Source organism: Rattus norvegicus, chromosome X (assembly GCF_021556685.1).
Source record: "Rattus norvegicus strain SHRSP/BbbUtx chromosome X, alternate assembly SHRSP_T2T, whole genome shotgun sequence".
Classification (NCBI taxonomy): Eukaryota; Metazoa; Chordata; class Mammalia; order Rodentia; family Muridae; genus Rattus; species Rattus norvegicus.
In genome coordinates, this window is record NC_141554.1 from 30,941,917 (window position 1) to 30,964,256 (window position 22,340).

General features: G+C 40.7%; 1 protein-coding gene across 1 annotated transcript in view; it reads left to right on the plus strand.

Moving 5' to 3' along the window:
• Nucleotides 1-5,432: 5,432 nt before the first annotated feature.
• The window catches only part of Wwc3 (WWC family member 3), a 116,094-nt gene continuing 99,186 nt past the window's right edge, over nucleotides 5,433-22,340 (plus strand). Inside the window, 1 exon segment of the mRNA NM_001427611.1 lies at nucleotides 5,433-6,012. Coding sequence (NP_001414540.1) covers nucleotides 5,735-6,012 — 278 coding nt within the window. The 5' untranslated portion in view covers nucleotides 5,433-5,734.

Here is a 22,340-nt window from a genome sequence, read left to right on the forward strand (position 1 = left end):
TTGAAGGACAACCTCAGCTACATAGTGAGCTCTAGGCCAACTTGGGCTGCATGACACCCTGTCTCCAAACCACAGCCTCATGTGACTTCACGGCATCCTTGGTTCTCAATATATAGCATGCATATTTTGGGGATAAATATATATATATATATATATATATATATATATATATATAGACAGAGAGAGAGAGAGAGAGAGAGAGAGAGAGAGAGAGAGAGAGAGATTTTGAGACAGATTGTCTCTGTGTAATAGCCCTAGCCCTGACTGTCTTGGAACTTGTTTTGTTCTGTACACCAGGCTGGCTTTGAACTCACAGAGATTCACCTGCCTCTGCTTCCTGTGTGCTGGGATTAAAGGCATGCACCACCATCACTCAGCAGCACATGCATACTTTGTATTGCATATTCTGTCACACCATACAATACCAACAGACACTATCTGAAACATTTGACTTAAATTCAAGATTATTGAATGCTATGGCTTGCTATCTTTGTACTGTACACAATTTTTCCTACTATTGTAGAAATATCATAGTTTAATTATGGAAAACAAAGACAATGTTTTCTTACCATTATTCCTCAGCATGAAAGTATACAATTAGCATATCCTTCGTTGTATTGTTCTGAGTTTCAAAAATTGCTATATTTGTTTTGGTGAATTGATACCATAGAATTAACAGGAGAAGAAGACCTAGGGAGGGAGATAGTAGGATATAGGTGTTATAAAGAGGGAAAGGGGGAAATGGGGGAGAGATTTAACTGGGATATGGAAGAGGGTAATACAGAGGGAGATGAAGGAAAGAGAGGTAAAGAATACTAAAGATTTTTGAAAATGCCACAAGGAAACATGATTTTATTAGGTTACTTATAACATGTGTGCATATATATGTATAGTTTGGTATTATACTACATAGGACAATAATGTCTTCCCGGGAGCCATAAGCTATCTAATAAGTGCCTTACTATGCAAGTCAAGAAAAGTTTACACTCGAGTGGTTGGAGAAGGGGATCCAAAAGATTGCCCAGAACAATATAGGCTATTGTCATTGCCCTTTTTTGCCTCCCAGAACTTGAAGGTAAGGCCCTGTTTCTGAATACACTGTATGCTTGAAACACAAGACTTGGAGGAATCAAGCTATATCTGACCTCAAAGTCTCCTCACTGTGGAGTAGCTCTTATTGGAAGGAAATTTCCAAGGGAGAAAGTAATCCCTAGTCCTCTCTAGATATAGATGCAAGTCTTCAAACCACAACAAAGATCAGCCTGAAAAAATATCTTCAATGGTGAAATAGTGGCACTTATATCTGGGGGTAAACAACCAGCTATATAATTAGACTTAAGAACCACTGAATACCAGAGACTCATGCCTGGTATTATAAACTTAGTCAATTGTCCATGGGTGGAGAGGCAATATAACCTATTGGAGAAATTATGGCTATAATTTGCTTAAATCTATACATAAATGTACCTTTCCTCATCAAAGAAGCTGCTGCTGCTGCTTCCTCCTCCTCCTCCTCCTCCTCCTCCTCCTCCTCCTCCTCCTCTTCTTCTTCTTCTTCTTCTTCTTCTTCTTCTTCTTCTTCTTCGTCTTCTTCTTCTTCTTCTTCTTCTTCTTCTTCTTCTTCTTCTTCTTCTTCTTCTTCTTCTTCTTCTTCTTTTTCTTCTTAACAGACAGAGACTACTACAGAGATCCACAAGTGGTCAAATACAGGTCATATGTGATCATATCATGCCCAGCCCTAGTTGGTAAACCTACAACACAACCTCTATCTTTAAGGCCCAGAGAACACTGTGGGAGAGGAGGCAGAAAGACTGTAAAAAGTCAGAAGACCAGAACATCTGATGTGAGATAGTGTCTTCTAGATATGACAGGTATGCTGCACCTGTAAAATCTCAAGAATATGGTTGCCTAAACAAGGCCTGCAAAATAACAACAGTTGATATACCAATGGGGATGGGGGAAGATTTCACAAACTCTTAACCCTAGATGAATAGCCCCACAGTCAGTGGCTTCTAAGAGACAGTTAATCAATTTTTCCCATGGATAAGACCCAGGATAGGGGACTGGAGAGATGGCTTAGTGGTTAAGAGCACTGACTGCTCTTCCAGAGGTCCTGAGTTCAATTCCCAGCAACCACATGGTGGCTCAGAGCCATCTGTAATGGGACTAGATGCCCTCTTCTGGTGTGTCTGAAGACAGTGACCGTGTACTCATATACATAAAATAAATAAATCTTTAAAAAAAAGAAAGACCCAGGATAGGTTATCTAATCCCAATTTGTCAGTCCTAAATGCTTGCACATACAAGGAACACTACATGGACTAAGTAATGTGTGTGTGTGTCTGTGTGTGTGTGTGTGTGTAATAAAATAATTAGGGAAAAAGAGGACAGGAATCTGTGACAGAAGAGTTAAAGAAGGAAGGATGTGGAAATGATACAAAACAATGTACTTATTTCAATTTCTAAAATGGCCATAAATATACTTCTGCAGCAATTGTCTAACATTCACAATTATAAAATCAAAATACTGATCAATTCTTTAAAAAATATTGAAGATCTATGAATTACAGAATCAAATATTCAGCCAAGGCTTAATTATTTATGTAAATAAACAAAGGGCATCTACCTCATTAGTGTGCAAATTTGCTTTCATCTTTATTAAGTTTGTAAAATTGTATGTTTATCAAAGTATTATTTTATGACTTATTTTCCTCAAATGTTTGATTTGTTTACCTATTACCCAAGGTTATGTAAAAAATTTTCATGACAAGAGGGGTCACAAGTAGAAAAAGTTTAAGGAGTGCTACTCTGGAGGAGGAACTTGCCTCATCAAGGCATTGTGCATAGCACCTGTAGCATGTGCTACAGTATCAACAAGGATTTGGTGACAGCAGTTCATAGAACAAATGGCAAAGACTCAAAACTCAGGGATTAAAAAGACTGTGCCTCAATTTCCCCATCTAGTATATCTTCACTTTCAGTCCTACAATCCCCACTTGAGACTTCAAGTTGAGGCTGGCATCCAGGCTTCATTAGTAGACAAATCACCGCTCTAATTTTCTATTTCTTTGACCCCCAGGAGACAAGGATGTAGCGCAGACCCTAGGTTGTACTATGTAGGATCTCCCCCATTCTCCAGGGCAGTGTCTGACCATGTGTCTGGTCAGTAGAGCAAACAGAGTCTCTCACCACAGTAAAGGCCAATCAGTACTGGCTTCTTTGATTTCCTGATTGGATGTAGTCTAATCCCTCACCTTACTCTTTATCTGGTTCTTTCTTGCTCCATCTGGCCTCTGCCTTTTCTCCTTTTCTACTGGCTGTTTTCATTCCCATATATACACATTTGTAATCCAATTTGTATGACTTTGAAATGACAATGTGCCTGGGAGGGTGGGGATGAAATTTGCCAAAACAGCCAGATATGGTGATCAACTGATTTTAGGATCTACAGAAAGGGAGAGGAAAAATGGCAATGGCAGTCTAGTGGTCATGAATGGTAGCAACCTGAAGCAAAAATGTCAGTAGGGACACACAACATATAGGGACATTCTGTAACACATGCGTCATCACAAACTAGATGCCTCCATGTCTGCAAAGGATCCCTCCCCACAACTTAAATCTTTGGCTCTCAGGTATTTTACATAAAGTTTAGTAATATTTGCCTAGAACCTACATGCTCCTCATTTTTACGATATTTACAATGTAAAATACTGTGTAAATGGTTGTTTTTTTTAACTGTTTAGGGAATAATAGCAAAAAAAAAAGAATTCTGTATATGCTCAGTACAAATATAACCACAGTAAGCCTGACTACACACTGCACAAAAGGACATTTTCCCCTCTCCTTGGCTAGTCAAATCCACAATTTGGGGACCTCGGGTATGGATGGAAGCCTGAATTTGTTTTTACAGTCCTCCACTCCTTTCCTTGGACACCTAATAATCATTCATGGACCACTAAAATGATGGAGCTAGCGAATCCCCTACACTATTGTCTTGTAGAGACTAATAAATACTTGAGGAGCAAAGAAATTTCTGTGTTTTAGAGGTAGATAGGAAAGACCTTTCTTGTACACCTTTGTTGGCAGTCTCTGAATCTTCACATTCTTTTTAGATACAATTCTCCCTGTTGTACAATAGTCCAATTTTTACGAGAAAATTGGAAGGTTATTAAAAAAAAACACTCAAGGAATGAAAACTACTGTGAACATTTTTGAGTTGCAGGGCGCGGAGAGCATGTTTCCCCCAAGCGACTTCCCGTGCGCAGTGAACTTCAACAGCTGGTTAAGACTTAAGTCATAATACTTTTACGTTATTGTGCTTAAAAATATGGCGGGCTGGGGATTTAGCTCAGTAGGGCTGGGGATTTAGCTCCGTGGTAGAGCGCTTACCTAGGAAGCGCAAGGCCCTGGGTTCGGTCCCCAGCTCCGAAAAAAAAGAACCAAAAAAAAAAATATGGCATGTTCTTGCGTTTTATGCTCTACTAGACTAGTCTATAGCTGGGTAATTTAGGGCAATACCCAGATTTCACTCTGGGGTCTCTGTTTCTCCGTTGTGAGACGTGAGCAGAACAGAAATTACCAGTTAGGTTTGAATGTGACCTGGCTTCCTGGCCAGAACTAGCTTTCTAGGTTCTCCGCTCAAACTGTGGGGTCATAGACACTGAGTAAAGAGCACAGAGAGGGGTTCTGGAGTCCAATGTAAAGAATCTATGTAGATCTCCTGAAGACCTCCTAGCTAGGTTGTGAGTTTGCTACCAGCCTAGATATCCTCTCGTAGTAGTGTCCCCTGTTTCAATCCAGGAGACGGTGGGTGTTCCTCCGCCGGCTCCTGTGGCTTCGCCTACTTTACAGTGGCTAGAGCTTTGAGTAGTCAACAGACCAAAGGCTCAGCCTCCACCCCCAGGTGCGCAGAGGGGAGGACCCCAGGCGTCTAGGGTCTGAGGGCGGGTGAAGAGCGGTGACTGCCCTCTCCAGGAGTCAGTTCTGAGCAGGCTGCGTCCGGGTGCAGCACCGTCCTCCAGGCTCTCCTTTCTCTCAGAGGTGGCCCGGGGGCGGACTGACGTGGCGGCGCCCGTCCAGGCCGCGGTGCGGATTCTCGAAGCTGGGGGAGGTGGTGTGAAGAGGGAGGGTAAGAAGGAGGGGCGAGAGGAGCCGAAGGAGGCAGGCAGAGGAGGAGCCGCCAGAGAGGACGTAGGGCGGGCAGAGTTGCTGAGCAGAGGTGGAGCTCGAGAGGGAAATGGAGGAGGAGCTGCGAGGGAAATGGAGAGAGGGGAGAGGCGGAGTAAGGGGCGGGGGAGGAGGAGGAAGCCTAGACCCAGAGCAGAGGTGGAGCCTAGGAGGAAGATGGAATGAGGAGCAGCAAGAAGAGGCGTGGCGAGCCTGGAGGGGGCGGGGCCTTGGAACACCCCGCCCTCCCGACCGGGCTGTGTGGAGCGAAGATGGCCGGACCGGCCTCTGGAGCGGAGGAGCGGCCGATAGAGGTGGCTGTAGCTCCGACTTGGGGACTGTGACTTTGCGCGTGGCACCTTCCTGGGCCATCCCAGCGCAGCGGACAGCGCAGCTAGCGGCTCACGAAGCCTGTCGGGCGCCGGTGCGCGGGCGCCCAGCAGAGGATGCGCCGGGTGCGGCGGGCGGCTCCCCGCAGCCGCCCCCGCGCCCCGGGCGCCCGGCCTTAGTGCTGGCGGAGGAGGCGGCGCGCGCGGGGCGGCCGGGCGGCGGCGGGGCCCGAGCCGTCATGCCTTGGTTGAGCGGCGGCCGGCGGCGACGGCGGGGTCAGTCGCGAGAGGCCCAGCTGGAGCCACCGCCTCCTGCTCAGCCCCAGCGGGAACCGCCAGCGCCCCCCGTCGCCGTTCCCGCACCCTCGGTGCCCTCGGTTCTGCCTCAGCCGCGGGCCCGTGAGAGCGCCGAGCTGCCGCTGCCTGCAGGCTGGGAGGAGGCGCGCGACTATGACGGCCGGGTCTTCTACATCGACCACAACACTCGCCAGACGTCGTGGATTGATCCCCGTGACCGGTAAGTGGGCCATCGGGGGCCGCGTAATTGAGCGAAAGTGCCACCACGGAGGATGTGCTGGAGATACGTCCAGCCCCAGCGTGGAATAGCCAGGAGTGCTCTAGGTGTCCCTATCCCTGGGCCCCCGGATCTGGATAGGTGTTGAGATGGGATCAGGACGCTTCTATTCTCAGGATTGGAGCTTTTCTGTAGTCCCTAAGTCCTGTTTGTGGTTGTAACGATTCCAACCTTTGGGCCCAGGGAGAGGATGGCGTACAGGAGGCCCTTAGGTCTGGGAGAAGTTCCTGTATCCCTGGTGTTGAGATGAGGATTTGTACTTCTCCACCGCACATCCCTTACACCCAGTACTTTGGCTGAGGACGGAAGGCGACCGCTTTAGAGTCTTCAGAAGGATAAACTCCTCTCTTCTCCTGGCCCCTTCTCGCGGGGTGGACACTCAATTGATTCCCTCAAGTCACCCGCTGTCCAGGGCCTGGGAGCTGGGCCCCTGGAATTTCCTTTCTGGAGTCTGACGGATGGCCCTCTTTTCCTTTTTCTGTGGTGTCCTCGCCCATCAATACCCCGGGCCTTCAGCGGCCCACCACCCCAGCTTTGGCGGGACAGGGATTCCCAGCCCCTGGCAGATGTGAGATGCGCTGTCACCTTGGATCACCAATGTGTGCGCCAGTTTTGAGAATGAGAGAATGAGTTCCCTGCCTGGAGGGTTTAGCCTGGTTTTCATCCAAAACCTGGTGCCAGACGGGCATTAAAAGTATTCCGAACCCTTCTGGAGTTAGGAGAGACTGTTCATAAACTTTTTTTGGTGCTCTAGTGCCTTTAAAATCAAGTGAGTTAAAATTCTGTTTGAAATAGCCTTGTGTATTGTGGTCAGAATGGGATATGATTAGTCCCATATGCTTTTGGAATAAGTGAAAAACAAGAGTTGAATTTAAGTTTCCTTTTTGTACATGGTATGCACAGGGCACGAAGTTGTTCAGTTCGTGTAAATAAATCTGATCAAGTAAAAACAGATTCTTCTAAATGCACTACCAGATTTCATTTAATTAGTGTCATGTAATAGATTCTCCTGCTTCCATTGAGTCAACTACGAGAACGCGCGCGCGTACGAGCGTGCGTGCGTGTGTGTGTGTGTGTGTGTGTGTGTGTGTGTGTGTGTGTGTGTGTATGTAAATGGGAATTCTGTTGAAACCCAGTGTTTCCACTGGTTATCTGATATCTTGTCCTCTGTGGAGCAAGTTCTCTCCACCCTGTCCTGAATGCCAAAAAGGAAATACTGTAGGCTTCCTAGTGATTTCAAGACTTGAAAAGGCCCGTGTGGTGACATTGTGCCTGCTTCCTCCCACCTACACAGGAAAGGCAGCTTGCATGGCACTGTTTGAAAATAAACTTTTGAGGAGGGAAACTGCTAACTTTTTTGAAGATTTCTATGGGTTTAGGTAGGGTAACACAAATCTAAACAATCATGGTTCCTGAACATTTTCTCTAACCTTTGCAGACCTTGGAATACAGACAGAAACCTACATAAATCCAATCTCAGCTTTATGGATTCAAAAATTCTTATTTTGAAAATCAGGTGACCAGTTGTAATCAAGTGCGAGAGCCTCATCTGTTTGACGAAACCTTGGATGTTGCTGAAATTGGTGGAACAGCTCAAAATATGATGTTCTTATGTTGTTGTATGTCTATAAAAGTCTTAAACAAATAGAAATATGAACAAATTAAAATAGTGTTTAAAGCAGGGCATGGCAGCATATGTCTGTAATCCCTTGGGAGGCTCAGACAAGAGGATCAAGAGTTCGAGGGAAGTGCTGTGCTTCATTGCATGACTTGGTCTAGATAAAAAAAAAGGTGTTTTGCTTAGGAAAGGGGAAGACCTACTTCATACAGCTAATATAACAGTTGTGGTTTTCCTGCAAATGAGATTTATAATAAAATACATAAATGTAAAATTTTATTTTAATGGTATAGCCAGCAATATAGGTGCATGTGTCCCACAGGAATCATCTTTTAGGATCTTCATTCACATCTGTAGATTTTGCTTTCCACAAATCTGTTTTGTTCCTGAACATTTTTTACTTATTTCAGATATAACTTAGATTGCAGGTTTTTAAAAGTACTCTTTCTAAGTGCTAAGTGTTGATTGAATGAACAAAAGTGGATATTTTATGCTTTTTTTTTTAAAGAAAAACGTGTGTACTTTCCTTAGACATTGTTTTTATAGTGAGTGAAAATTCAGCTGGGGACAGCTTGAACTTCAGCTCCCATAATACCTTGCACGAAATATGTATGGAATGTTCAGCAAGCCACAAACATTTCAGTGGAGCTTGCTGAAGGGTGTGCTAGTCATTCTTCCTCTTTGAAAACACAAGGTTGCCAATTTTTATAGGTGACTAGGAATTTTCTAAGGTTGTAATTAACTTTTATTATACGAACAAAACTGCATATCAGAGCACTATGTTTTCTCCATGTATATCTGACAGGTTTTGAAGCTTGTTTCATTCAGAGGACTGGAAAATGGTGTTCAAGAGACATTTATCATATAGCTTCCAAACAGGCAAAAAAATAAAATAAAAGTATGGAGGAATAAATGAATATGCTAGGTTAGATGAAAATTGTTGACTTTGGACATTATTTCATATGTAATTATTAAAATCCTTAATAGCATGAAGTATACTGCTGTAAAAAAATTACTGACTGCCAGAGGATATAAACAAAATCTCCTCTAGAATGTAAAAATAATTCTCTTCAGTGTTATTTTAATAACATTAGATATTTCCAGTTCAGCTTATTGGTGAATTATTAGACCTCTAAGTATTAAAATAGTAATGAAGAGCATGTGAGTGTAAGGCACCAATTTTACAGATATGGCTACACCTGTCCATGAAAAAAAGTCTATATTTTATTGACAGAACTTTTTAGTTCAACTATGAACTACTCTTTGGTTTAAATTTATTAATTTATGGGTAGATAACTGTTGATATGATTTCCATAGTGAGCTTAATGTATCCATAAATGTTGTTGGGAAATAATTTTGCCATTTCTATGGCATGAAGTTAATTTGAATGAGTCATGTGGAATTTATATTTTACATATATTATCTTAGTGTACAATGACCACCTGATAGAAAGTTATTTCTTATAGAAAATGATTACAAATCTTTTAAAACTTTTTTCTGCATCTCTCTGTCTTTCTGTCTGTCTATCTGTCTATCTATCTACATTCAGTTTATATCCCAATCGAAACTGCCCTGATTACAAATCTTATACTTGGAAAATATAGGGCGAAATTTTTTTGCTTGTTTTTAAAAAATAGTTTAGTGCCTTTAACAATTGTATGTATGTGTGTGCTTCCTGCATTGTTCTCTTGAATAACGTTGTTCACAGATCCACGTGTTGAAACTGGACATTTTGTTTCTTGTAGCCTAGTGCCATTATACAGTACTGAGAATGAAGAACAAACAGTGGGCAAAATCACATTTGAGAGCCACAAGATAGTCGTTAAAGGTGCCTGATGCCAAGCCTGATGACCTCAGCAACTTTCCCAGGACTTGTGTGGTAGAAGGAGAGAACTGGCTCCCAAAAGTTGTCCTCTGACCTCTACATGCATACTCTGGCACATTCCTCTCTCCAAATTAAAAATAAATCGCTGTGAAATCATATTTGAGATCAGAGCTGAGTGTAAATTATGGACTGCTATGATTATGTCATGGCATCAGAGTTGAGGGCCATTGGTTCACTAGATGAGATTTGACCTGGTACCACATGTAAAAATTCTATGGTATATTAAAAGTTCTCTGAGCAGGCTTTTTCTCTTTTTCTTCTTCCTCCTCCTCCTCCTTATCCTTCTTTTTTTCTTTGTACAGGAAAAGAACACACAAATTTATTATGTGCCCAAGACACAGAAGTATTTGACTCTAAGCTTTTGCCTTAAGGAGAAAACATTTCTTGGCTCTGGTATTTGCAAAGTTGGAGCCTTCTATAACAGAGCCAGATAACACTGCTACCTTCTTGGAACCACTATTCAGTATTAATTAATAGGAGCTTGACTATATTTACCTCACGGAGTCTATTTCTGGGTTATGTGAACTGTCTAAGTTGAGCTTTCCGATAAACAACTTAATGATTTTTCCATTTTTCATTCTTTAAGATTATAGATAGCGTTTGTATGAACACGGGGGAGTTTTTGGCTTTAAAAGCCATCAGGGGTCAGGTCCTGGAAAGAATCCTCCTTTTGTATCCATTTCGATGTTAACTACCACTTTTTAGTCTCATATCTTTTCTTTTTCTTCCCTTCTCTTTTTTATTTCTCTAAGAAAAGTAAATGGAAAAGTCATTGATTTCCAAAAATAGCTCTCGGATGTTTAGAAATCTCCAAGTTTCCTTCTCTTTCCTTTCACTCTGATTTGGGAAGTGGAAATAATATGTATCACAATCTCTGGCAGGTTCACTTCAGGAAATTGTGGGTCAAGTGACATGACAGGGTCACCTGGTAAGCCTGAGGTAGGACTTTTGGCTTCTTGCCCAGGGCCTTCTGCTGATGTTTGCCTTTCCAATAAATTCAATAAAATTAATATGATGGACTAAAAGTAAAGTTAAATCCTATGAAGCTCAATTGTCTGCGTCTAAATCTAATAAAACAAAGAAATATTTATGAAGTCTTGACCTTATGCTGGGACTATATATGGAAATCTGTTTTTGTTGTTGACGTTTTCTTAAAATAGGAAATATAGACTTTTTTTTAAAAAAAAGAAAAGGCAATAAAGGTCATGGGGAATGCCATGATTAATTCATTTCCTTAGGTGAAAATAACTTCTAAGGAAAGGAAGAAAAGTTCTCTTTTTGTTTAACATGCACTATTTATTTATAGTATATATTTTCTTCAGAATTTCACACATGTATATAATGTGTTTTGATCTGCTCTGTCCCTGTTCCTTCCCTTCTAATTCCTCCTCTATCCTCATCACTTTTCCCTTTTAATTTCATATGTTCTCTTTTTAAAAACTTACTGAGTCCACTTAGTGTTGCCTCTATGCGCATGGGTATGGGATTACTATATACTGAAGCTTGGGTAGTCTTTCAGAGATTTTTATCCATGATAAAAACCTCTCAATTGCCAACAGGGGTGGGACATCATGAGGTCCTACTTTTTCCATGCCACAATTTTTGGCCTACTTGTTCATGTTCAGGGCTTAAGCATGCAGTCACAGCTGCTTCAAGTTCAGGTTTGCAATGGCCCTTTGGCCCTGTCATGTCTAGAAGTCTCTTATTCTCTGTACCTTAACCATTTGTGAGTTTCTGTATTAATCGATATCTGCTACAAAAGCCACTGTCTCTGATGAGGGATGAGAGATCTCTTGATCTATAGGTATTTGGATAAGAGCTTAGGGGACAGTTTAATGCTATGTCAATTTAGTATTAGGTTCCCCCCCTAGGGGCTGTGATCTAGTAAGTCACAGTATTTTTGGCTCAGTTAACACTACTAGAAATTAATTCTATCTTATAGAATGAGCTTTAAATCCGGCCAGAAGGTGGTTGGCTACTCCCATAGCATATGAATGGGAATACCTCGCAGGGTTTACAGTTGAAGCCAGGAAACTAGTTAAGGGGTCATAGGAGGTATTTTAAGGTAAGGGAATTGAACACAGATGGAATGAAGGGAGAAAGGAAAATATGGAAGAAAAATGATTAAATGGTGTAGAGGATGGTAGAGCAGGTTAAAGGAGGGCATATGGGGAGGGATAACTTAACACTGAAGACCTTTGAAAACCTACTATTGTAGAAACTTCTTGAAACATTTACACACACACACACACACACACACACACACACACACACACAAGAGTTTAAATGGAGTTACCTTAGTAGTTGGGGCCTCTTCAGATACCATAAACTAGTAAACAAAAAATATAGTGCCAGGTATGCAGGTATGGGTCATCTTTTTTATCTTTTTGAGTTGTTGGCCAGTGGATTTCCAGTCACGCCCCACCCAAAAGTCTGATACTGATGGCACTGCTCTTGGTTATGGTATGACCTTATTAATGATATATTTGGGTCATAGGACATGGAGAGACCAAACTGGTACTGACTTCTATTTCCACTACCAGAGAGAGAAAAGTATTCATCAGTTTCTCTGCTAGGAGAGCTCTCCTGAATATGGAATGGGTTTTATCCTTGTTCATCAATGTCTTGGGGCAAGATATTCAAGTGCTTATAGAACCGAGTAAGATAAAGAAGTGCATGAAAAAAATGCTAGAGACAAGGAAATGCTGACCATGTACCAAACAAGTGAGAGACTGAATTGATATGACTGGCTCCGTGGTTGTATGTAAAGGGCTGAAGATTTGGGCCAGACCATTCCTAGCTGAGATTGCCACAGTCTTGGGGCCGGAAAAGCTAGGAACATCTTGTTCAAACTCCTCACACTTGAGAGCCCAGCCAAGTGGTGTGTTCTATCCATAGTTAGAAGGACATGGGCTCTTCTGACCCTTGACCCATTGCTTTTTCTAGCATGCAACTTATCCACTCAGTCCACGCCCATTTTAAGTATTCTACCTCTGTTCATTCAGTTGCTCATCTGTTCCATGGGGCATGTTGCACAGCTTCTTTCTCTTTGGCATTTTTCCCCAAGTTTCAGGACTCTAATTGCTGCACTCATGTCTTTATTTTTTCTCAGTAAGACCTCATGATGCAGTAAGGTTTCTCTCCATTGGATTCCATGCCTTTTTTTCGCACTGCTGGAGACATCTCAGGGGCTTGTTAGCGTCAAGCAAACACCTATAATTGCGTCAAACCCTACCCCCTGGGTCTGTGAATATGGTAGACATATGCTAAATATGTATCATGTGCCAAACATTTGCGTATATGCTTTCATCAGAAGCCCATCATAGTTGGAGGTGTATATGAACATGTGATTAAACTGAGGCCAGTGGGAGGCACAGTCAATGAAGAATAGGATACTTGACCCTCCCCTGAATTGGCTAAATTTTATGCCCTTTGTACTGTGCTGGGCTCACTGGTTATTTTATCTTGCTTTCATTGTTGCTTGATGTTGATTCCCCTCAGAGGTATCATGATCCCTTAAAGACAGATATATTAATGTCTTATTCTCTGTTAATAAGTTACCTTTCATAGCAAGATAAATTTCCCAGATACAATTCTGTTAAGGATCCTGTGATAGGGAGATGATCCTGCCTTATCTGGGTGGGCCCAGCATCACTATGGAGATTACTAGAGGGAGCAGAAAGATGAGGATAAGAGAGATGTGAAGATACGACAGTGAAAGCACATGGCCACGAACTAAGAAATACAGACAGCCTTTAGAAACTGGAAAAGGCAAATATAGGATACTTTCCTGGAGCCTGCAGAAAGGACTTCAGCCCTATACATACCTAGACTTCTAGCACAGCAAAACAGATGCTATGAGATATAATTCACTTGTTTTAGTTGAAGCCCCTTGGTTTTTGGTCGTTTGTCACAGCATCAATAAATATAACTACTGTATTCCCATGCTTTGTGTCTTGTGGAGAATAGAAGTATGCAGTCAGCTTGCTGTTTTGGAAAACAGCCTCTCATTTGTCATATGCCAGTGAAGAAGCAGGTGCTATGCATTTTCCACCAGTTCTGCTCCAGGATCCACCTTTTGTGTAGCTTGTGGTAGCTTGAGTGTGGAGTCTTATGTTGTCCACTGTGCTAGACTGTTCAAATAGGAGTGGTGGGCAGGTTGGCTATCTGACAGTATTGGAAGATTAGAGACTATTAGAGGCTTTTTCCGGTGATGATGGTCCTGCACTAGAGAGATCTGGAATCCTAGGTCATGAAAAGGCAAGGCTCCTATTGGAGAATATGGGAGGAAAACAGTAAGTGCAAAGGGTTTTGATAATGCCCTAAGTTATTTCAGTGACATGATCAGGGATTTCAGACTTCTTGCTGCAGTTTTCTGAGGAGCTGGGGTACTCTGGACTAACATGAAGGACTTCTTTTAGTCATTCTTGGAAGCCTTCATTCTTACCACTTTGTGTATTCAATAATATAGTTATAAGGGAGAAACCTGTTGGGTCACTTAAATGACTTAGAGTCCTCAAAGTTATCCTGATCATGAAAGTGTTACTAGACTAGGGTTTCTCTGCTATAGTAATCTTGGTGTTTGGGGACAGAGAGTTATTTGTTTAGAGGTTGTAGCACAGCATAGTTAGCATTATCTCAGGCCTCTATTTATTAGATCTAGATACTGGTAATGATTCCTTCCTAAACTCAATTTTGGTGATCAGAATTTTTTCAGACATTATCACATGCCTTTCGCATAGACAATACTTCTTGGTGACCATGCTTTGATGACTGCATTTTTATTTCAGCAGATTGCTAGCTCCTGTGATACTATATGTAAGCAGGTAAGACCATTGAGGACTGACTTGTTTCTCTATTTCCATGAAGAACAGACGTTCTACATAAGCATCTGAAAATCCTTGAACCAGCACTTCAAACTTTCAGAAATATATTGAATGCATATCGCTCTATTAGAGTAATCTCAATTGATAGGTATTTATGGTATATCTGTATATACAGTGGCACAGAGGAAAATGAATGTATTTATACTTCATTGTTTGTAGCAACCTCGAGCTGAGATGGTTCCCTATGTTGAATGTGTGACTGTGCATGTATGTACACTTATGTATGGTATCTGCTGCCAATGATGCTCTGACCCATTGAGTTCCCACTTAAATGCACAGAAAAGCAGTCAAAGGGGCTGCTTCTGCATTTGCTCAGGTCTTGAAAAAATGCAGAACAAGCACACACATCTCAAAAGGCTGCCTATGGGCTGTGGGATTCCCACTGGTTTTCATCTGGAAAATTCTCTATTTCTTTAAATGGAAGGGGCTCAGGGAAAGAGTGGGAAGAAGATGAGAGGAATGTTGATGCAGAGAACGAGGAGTACAGCCAGGCTGTCTGTACCACCCCCAGATGGCTAGCTGTGCAGTGTTGGTGGGTGGGCCAGACAGGACATCCTGAACAGCTCCTAAATATCAGCCTCATTCTTACCAGGTGAGAGAACTCCTACCTGGAGCTTGGCCGTGCATGTAACCTCATGTCTATTTTGACCTTCCAAAACTCTATGTCTCAGAATGTGGAGTTGACCCAATTTGTCTTTTTAAATAATTAGTCTGTCTATTGCTTAGTTTTAAACCTTTGAGATTTAATTCATATACTATAAGATAACCCATTTTAAAGGGGTACAACTTAGTGACTTTAGTCTATTCATGAGGTTGTCAGCCACTAATATTTGTTACCCCTCCCCAAAGAAACCATATGTTCATTAGCAGCCATTTCCTGTCTCCCTCAAAGCCAGTCAACCACTAATCAGTTTTCCATGTGTATCATCTCATAAATGACTTATGAGGTTGCCCCTAGACAATTCTTTATAATATTCCTGTGGATCTTTTTCAAAATGAAAAGTTAGGAAAAGGAAATTGGGGATTGAATGAACTAAGCAAAAATATGTTGTTGTTGGTTTAATCTCCTTTCCTTAAACTCATCCATACATTATTCTGCTTTGTCTACATAGTACCTGACATATAGTAGCATTCCTTCATAAATATTGAATGTGATCATGCTTTTGGGGACAAGTTTTATTGATTTGTAGCTGTCATTTTATATTTCTATATTTTATTGAGTTTTTCTCATGTGTTCTAGAGTACTTAAGAGCAATTCCTTCTTACAAAGATGTCAGTGCCTCTATTTTGTTAGACTGGCCTCTTTTTATCTTGACTCAGGATGGGATCCATCTTTAGCTCTTGTTAAAATCCCAGTTGCTCTTAGATACTAGATTTCAAATAGGGGAGGCTCTTGTTTTTCACAGGATATCTAACAGTATTTGGAGACATTTTGGCTGCTACAACAGGGGGAGAGCATATAGTAGGTGGAGGCAAAGGAGGGTGCTAGATAGTCTAAAATGCATATGATAGTCCTCATAACAAAAGTGACCTAGCCTAAATATTGATAGTGCTTGAGAATGAACTATGCCAAACATTTAGCATAAAAGTTTACAATTGGCTAACACAGAATTTCATGACCCAAATCTTTCCAGTTGAGCAGGGATGTGAGGAATGAGGCAGGAATAGTTGAAGAGAAGTCCTTCACCCCCATAAGGTGATGTGGAGCTAAATAATGTCCTGTGGGGCTAAGCAGCTGTTCTATTACCATTGTGTTAGGAAGGAACTGCTTGTGAAGTTGAAGTTAGGAAAACTGAAGGACTATTTATTCCCTTGCTAAGGTGTATGGATAGATGAACTATGCCTCTGGATTATCTACCCTCAGTACTTTTTCTCGTGCAAAATTAGAAATGTCTCCTTAACTTTAAGTCAGTTAATGTCTTTTTCTTTCTCAGCCCACTAGCCCACACAGGTATATTCATTTATATTTTCTACACAATGTGTCCTGTAGTTTTCTTTATGACTTGTTTGTTTGTTTGTTTGTTTGAAGAGAGCGTTTCTTTGTGTAGCCTTGACTTCTGTAGACCAGGCTGGGCTTAAAAATCACAGAGATCCACCTGCCTTTGCCTCCCTAGTGCTTGAATTAAAGTTGTATACAACTATAGCCCCAAATCTTCATTACATTTTTACTGGGGCCGTAGTCTGACACCAAGTACATATACTGACACTTGTTTCCCTTATTTTTAAGCATTTTGATTGCTTGTGATACTTAGGATGAAGTACTGTAATTGTAATGCTTCTGTGTACAACTCTTTTCCTTCCTTCCTTCCTTGTTCTGTTTTTTGTTTCATGTTTCCCTTAGAAGGGTAATGCTTCTAAATGTAGGTCCAAAAATGCTTTCTGGTTTATTTGTTTTGACACACTTTTGGAATATTTTAGCGTTATAGATGAGTTATAAAATTTGGGTAGCTTCCCTATTTTTAACTTCTAATATTATCATAGTAGCTTTGATGAAACTGTGATTCAATGCCAGTCTCTATCCAGATTAATGATAGGCGAACTCTAGATATTTGAATTTTACCAGTGTTTCTACCAATTTCCCTTTTCTGTGCCTATAATCCACCCCCCTTCTCCCTCACACACCAAACAATCTTGCTTTGAGACTTCATGGACTTTTGGAATCATGGAGCTTGGGAAATCAGATATAAGGGAGTGATGCTTTTCAGATAAAGGTGGCAGCATGTGGAAAGTTTGTATATACTTTTAGGAAGATCGCAGACTTCTGCAAGCCCAAATCTACTTTGTTGCTAAATGAGTATATGTTCCTGTACTTAACTATCATCAGCCTAGAGATATCAGAAAAGATTAATTCTACAGTGAGTCATTAAACCTTTTTTGTGATTTCCAAACACAACTTAAAACAGTGGGGTACAATCCCAAGTACAGGATAGTTTTCACATGAATAGGGAAATTATTAGACCAACTTAGAAACCTGAAGCTTAGTGAAACAATGTGAGGTAAAGTCAACAGATTGTATAATGTGATTACTGCTGTATCCAGAAACTAGAAATTTGTAGAGGTGGAAAATGGATTAATGGTGTCTGCATCTGGAAGTGAAAAAATCTGGTTTTGGCAAAAAGGCAAGAGGTATCTTATTGGATAATATCCTAAGATTGAAATGTATGTTGTACAACTCAGCAAATTTACTAAAATCATGGAGTTTTATACATGAAATAGGAAGAGTTTATTGTATGATGGCTATATACAGTAAAGTTTTTTACAAGCAATGTTTTTTAAAGAATTGTTTATTATATCTTTATGAGTACACTGTAGCTGTCCTCAGACACACCAGAAGAGGGCATCTGATTACCATTACAGATGGTTGTGAGCCACCATGTGGTCGCTGGGAATTGAACTCAGGACCTCTGGAAGAACAGCCAGTGCTCTTAACCACTGAGCCATCTCTCCAGCCCCTATAAACAATTTTTAAGGGGAAATCATTTTAAAATTCAGATAGCCACCTTGACTTTGTAGTTGAAGAGATCAGACTATATAGATTATATTTGGCAACCTCTTACCATGCAAAAGTATTTTGGGGCTGCATAAAATGTCCATACAATTGTCAGGGCAAGGTGCCAAGAAGCCACATGTTAATATTGCTTAGGAGCTTTGCCAACTGTAAGAGGAGAACAATACTATGCAACAGCCTGGTAATCATTACTGCCGCAGCTAGCTTTACTCAGAGCCATTGATCTTGTAGAATAGCTCACTCATATTTCTGTTTGTTTTAAGAAAGTTGAAGTGGTATCGGGTTACATGACAGGATTCGGATTATTCAGAAGGAGAATAGTGTGAATAGGGGATCAAAATTGGTATTTGGGCCTCCTTTAGGAATCAGCATTCTTAGGTGGTTGGGGGGGGGGGGGTAGGGGGATGGGATAGGGGGCTTATGGACGGGAAACCAGGAAAGGGAATAACATTTGAAATGTAAATAAAAATATCCAAGAAAAAAAAAGAAAAGAATCAGCATTGTCCCCCTACTCCCTGCATTTTGGTGATGAACCTTTGAAAATTGTATTATGCAGTTTATTTCTTTTTAAATTAACATTTGAATGAGTGGCCAGAACCAGGATAGACAGGAACTTTACATCATATCACTAATCATATGAACTGACTGTAAACATGGGACAGCTTTTCCAAGTCCCTGGTTCTATAATTTGTTGTGGGCTTTCTGATACTGTTGCCTCTTCTACAAAATGTAGTAGATTATTTTGCTTTCTAAGTGTTTTGGAGGATTCAGCAAGATGGTATAGAAACTTAAGTCAGTGTTACTGTAGAACAGGTTCTATATTTTATTGATCCTATGGTCACTTTTTATTTGTGTCTGTGTGTATATGTGGGGGGAGGGTGTTCTCATGGATGTGTAGGTGCATATGTGTTCATGTGCAAGTCAGAGAACAAACTCAGGATTCTGTTTCTCAGATACCATCAACATCGTGTGTGTGTGTGTGTGTGTGTGTGTATGTGTGTGTGCACATGTGAGTGCTGTGTGTGTGTGTGTGTGTGTGTGTGTGTGTGTGTGTGTGTGTATTTAAGATAGATTCTCTCACTGACCAAATGCTCACCAAGTGGACTAAGCTGGCTGTGTATGATTCAGATTTCCCATGTTTCTGATCACATGTACAAATCACTATATCTGCCTTTTTTTTTATAGATTCTAGGGATTGAAGTCAGGTTATCTTGTGTGCAAAGTAAGCAATTTACCAATTAAGCTATGATCCCAGACATTTTTTAAGAATCAGATTTTATGTAAGGTCAGGATCTTCAGCCCACATCTTCTTGTAGCTCAAAGAATGTGTTATTAGGTTTGACAGGGTTAGAGAGAAGCAGTGGAAAACAAGGAAGAGTTAATGTCACTGTAAGCTTAGATATTTTTCTAGCAGCATGTGGCCAAAGTTGTAAAATATCTTCACCCTTAGGTTCACAAATTCCATTGAAAGTGGTGGTTCTCAGCCAGGGATAATTTTTGCCTTCCAGGGGACATTTGGCAATGGCTGAAAACATTTTTGGCTGTCATAGCATGGTGGTGGGTGGGGATAGTATGGGCTAAGGTCATGTAGTGGGTTGGAAGCCAGTAACATTGCTCAGCATCCTACCAAGCCCAAGAAGGCCTTTCATGACAAAGAATGAGCCATCTCTAGTGTCTACAAAGTAGAGATCGAGTAGTTCTATTTTGTCCATATGGAACGTACAGTAGTGGTTGTAAAGAGCCATAGTGAATATATAATTATCTTCTAAGGTGAAAATTCTGTTTGAGGGGTGTTGGTGGGGATCGTAAAAGATATAGGTAGCCATTTTATGGAGGACATCAGGAAAAGCCTCTCCAGATTCAGAGATTCAGGCAGTGGCCTTTGAGCTAATTCTTGCAGAAGGCCAGATGGGATCCTATCATCTTGCTAAAGAGCCTTTAAGGGAGAAAGACCCATAGAGGTTGAAGTGAAGAACAAGAGGCCAATTGGAAGGTGATATTTGTAATCTATTGACATGGACTGTGGGTCTGATTCTAAATAAGCTAGGAAGTCATTCTATTGAGTTAACATTTTACTTGAGGTTTTCTCACTGTTTAGAAGACTACGGTGGTAGGAGCTAACACTAGAGAACTAGTTAGGAGATGTTTTTTTTTCTTAAAATCAGACAGTGATGGCTGAGGGCAAAAAGGAAGTGGCAATGTTCCCAGACATGTATTTTCTTAAGTCCCTGGATGCTGTGCTTTGGTCATGTGTATACTTCATCTTTCTTGCGACCCTCTCTCAGATCCCATGTCAGCTTGGGCAATATCAGGTCCTGTCAAAATGGATGGTCGTTCATAGTGGTTTGATCAACACGAAGGAGCTGACTTTTTCTCTGTATTATTCTCAGCTCTGCTGCTGGACCTACAAGAAATGTTGTGTGATGGAAAATGTAGGGTAGTGCATATATTATGTTCTTACTGTTTTACTACATGTATAGTTATGTATTTAAAAACGGTATCTATAGAGGAGATCCAAACACTTTATGAATGGACATGTTCTAGGTAATGGTGCTTAGAAAGTTTTATTATTATTTAAAATTGGTGATTACTTGCTAATGGACAGAATGATTAAGAGTCTGAAACAATGGTGCTTGAGACTCTGGTGATCACCTCTACAGAGTTTATCTCTACAAGTACATTAACTTTTCTTCAGAAGTACTATGGGCTCGTTTTATTTGCTATACATATATTTATTCAAAAGGCATTCAAGATAAATCATTCTGTGATTGACCTGATCCAGGTTAACCTAAGATTGTCATCTTGTTAATCTTAGTATTAAAAGCCAAGACACCAGAAACCAGCCTTCCCTTCTCTCCAGCCCATATCATAAACCTCCAAAATGTCACCATGTACATGGCATATTGACAAAAATGTCAAGGATTACCAAGAATAGCTTCTTGCATTCATATGCAGTTATAAGAGAAGGACAGAGTAGCTTTTGAATTTCAAGTGCCCCTGCAGTGGCCTTAACCAACAATTCTTGTTTGAACAACTTCCAAAGCTCAGCTCTACCGTGGGGTTTTAGAAATACGTCATACCTTGAATGTTAAAATATGAACACACATACTTCTTATGCTTCTAAAGTTACTAATGAAATTATTTTTTGTTCTATTTTTTGTTATTGTATTTATCACACAGTTCCCTCTTTAAAATAAAAGATGGCTATAATGTTTTACATAAACTGGTAACTGATTTTTTTCCCCTGACTTATTGTCAGAGTCTCAACTCTCAAGCTTGTGCCAGTTCAGTCAATATTTGATGAAACTCAAAGTCTACATTTCGTTCAGATGTGACCATTTTCTCTTGTCACTTAGAGACACATAGTGCTTCTTTCTCATCTTTTTAGGAATGGTTACTGGCCACTTACTATTTGCAGGAAACTACATTTTATTTCAGGAACCAAATCCATTTCTGTCTGATTTTATAGTTCTAAAACCATGTAAGTTAACCCAAACTGGTGGTGAGAAACAGGAGTTAACTGTTTTTCTTCTACCTTCATGCCTCATGAGACCGATGGGGAAAAATGCTTGACAAGCTTGTAGCTTGGATAATTAGGACTTCTGTCGGTGGTGAGATATTCACTGATCACTTTACAGAAGGGATGAATGTGCCTTTCAGCCTTTTATGTCTTTTCTGTGGTTGTTTTAGGTCTCACTGGTATTGGGTTGATTGTGTCTTCCACCCTGAGTTAATGAAGGGGCTTCAGCATAATCCAAACTACTAAAATAAATGGAAATCAGGAAGTTTTCCATGAAGCAAGCCTATGAGATAATGACACTTCAGGCATATGAGTTACTGACATTGGTTTTGCTGAAGTTGTTTGCCAGCAATATTTAATATTTGCAAAGGTAGGAGGTATAGGTGTGTGTGTGTGTGTGTGTGTGTGTGTGTGTGTGTGTGTGTGTGTGTGTGTGTCAGACAGAGAGAGAGAGAGAGAGAGTTTTCTCTTCCAAAGAACAGATCCACATGAAAGTTAAATTCTTCTATTAATGATTGCATTTTAAGTGAAAATTGTCCTCACCAGTTGTTTAAAAATTACAGATGAATTACAGATGAAAATAATACAGAAGTATAACATTTGATTCTCTGACATGCTGCCATCATCTGCAAAGTTCGTACTTGTAAAGTCTGCTGTTAAGTTACATTTTTAAAAAAAAATATGATGCTTTAGTACGTTTTCAGTTCTGTGTTAGGCCACATTTATAGCTGTCTTTAGTTGCATGTGGCTAGTGGAATACAGGTTAGACATACCTGGTATTAGATCATGATTCTTCTAGTAATTAGGTCTTATATTTACTGCAATGATAGACCATTTTTTTAAACACAAGGAAA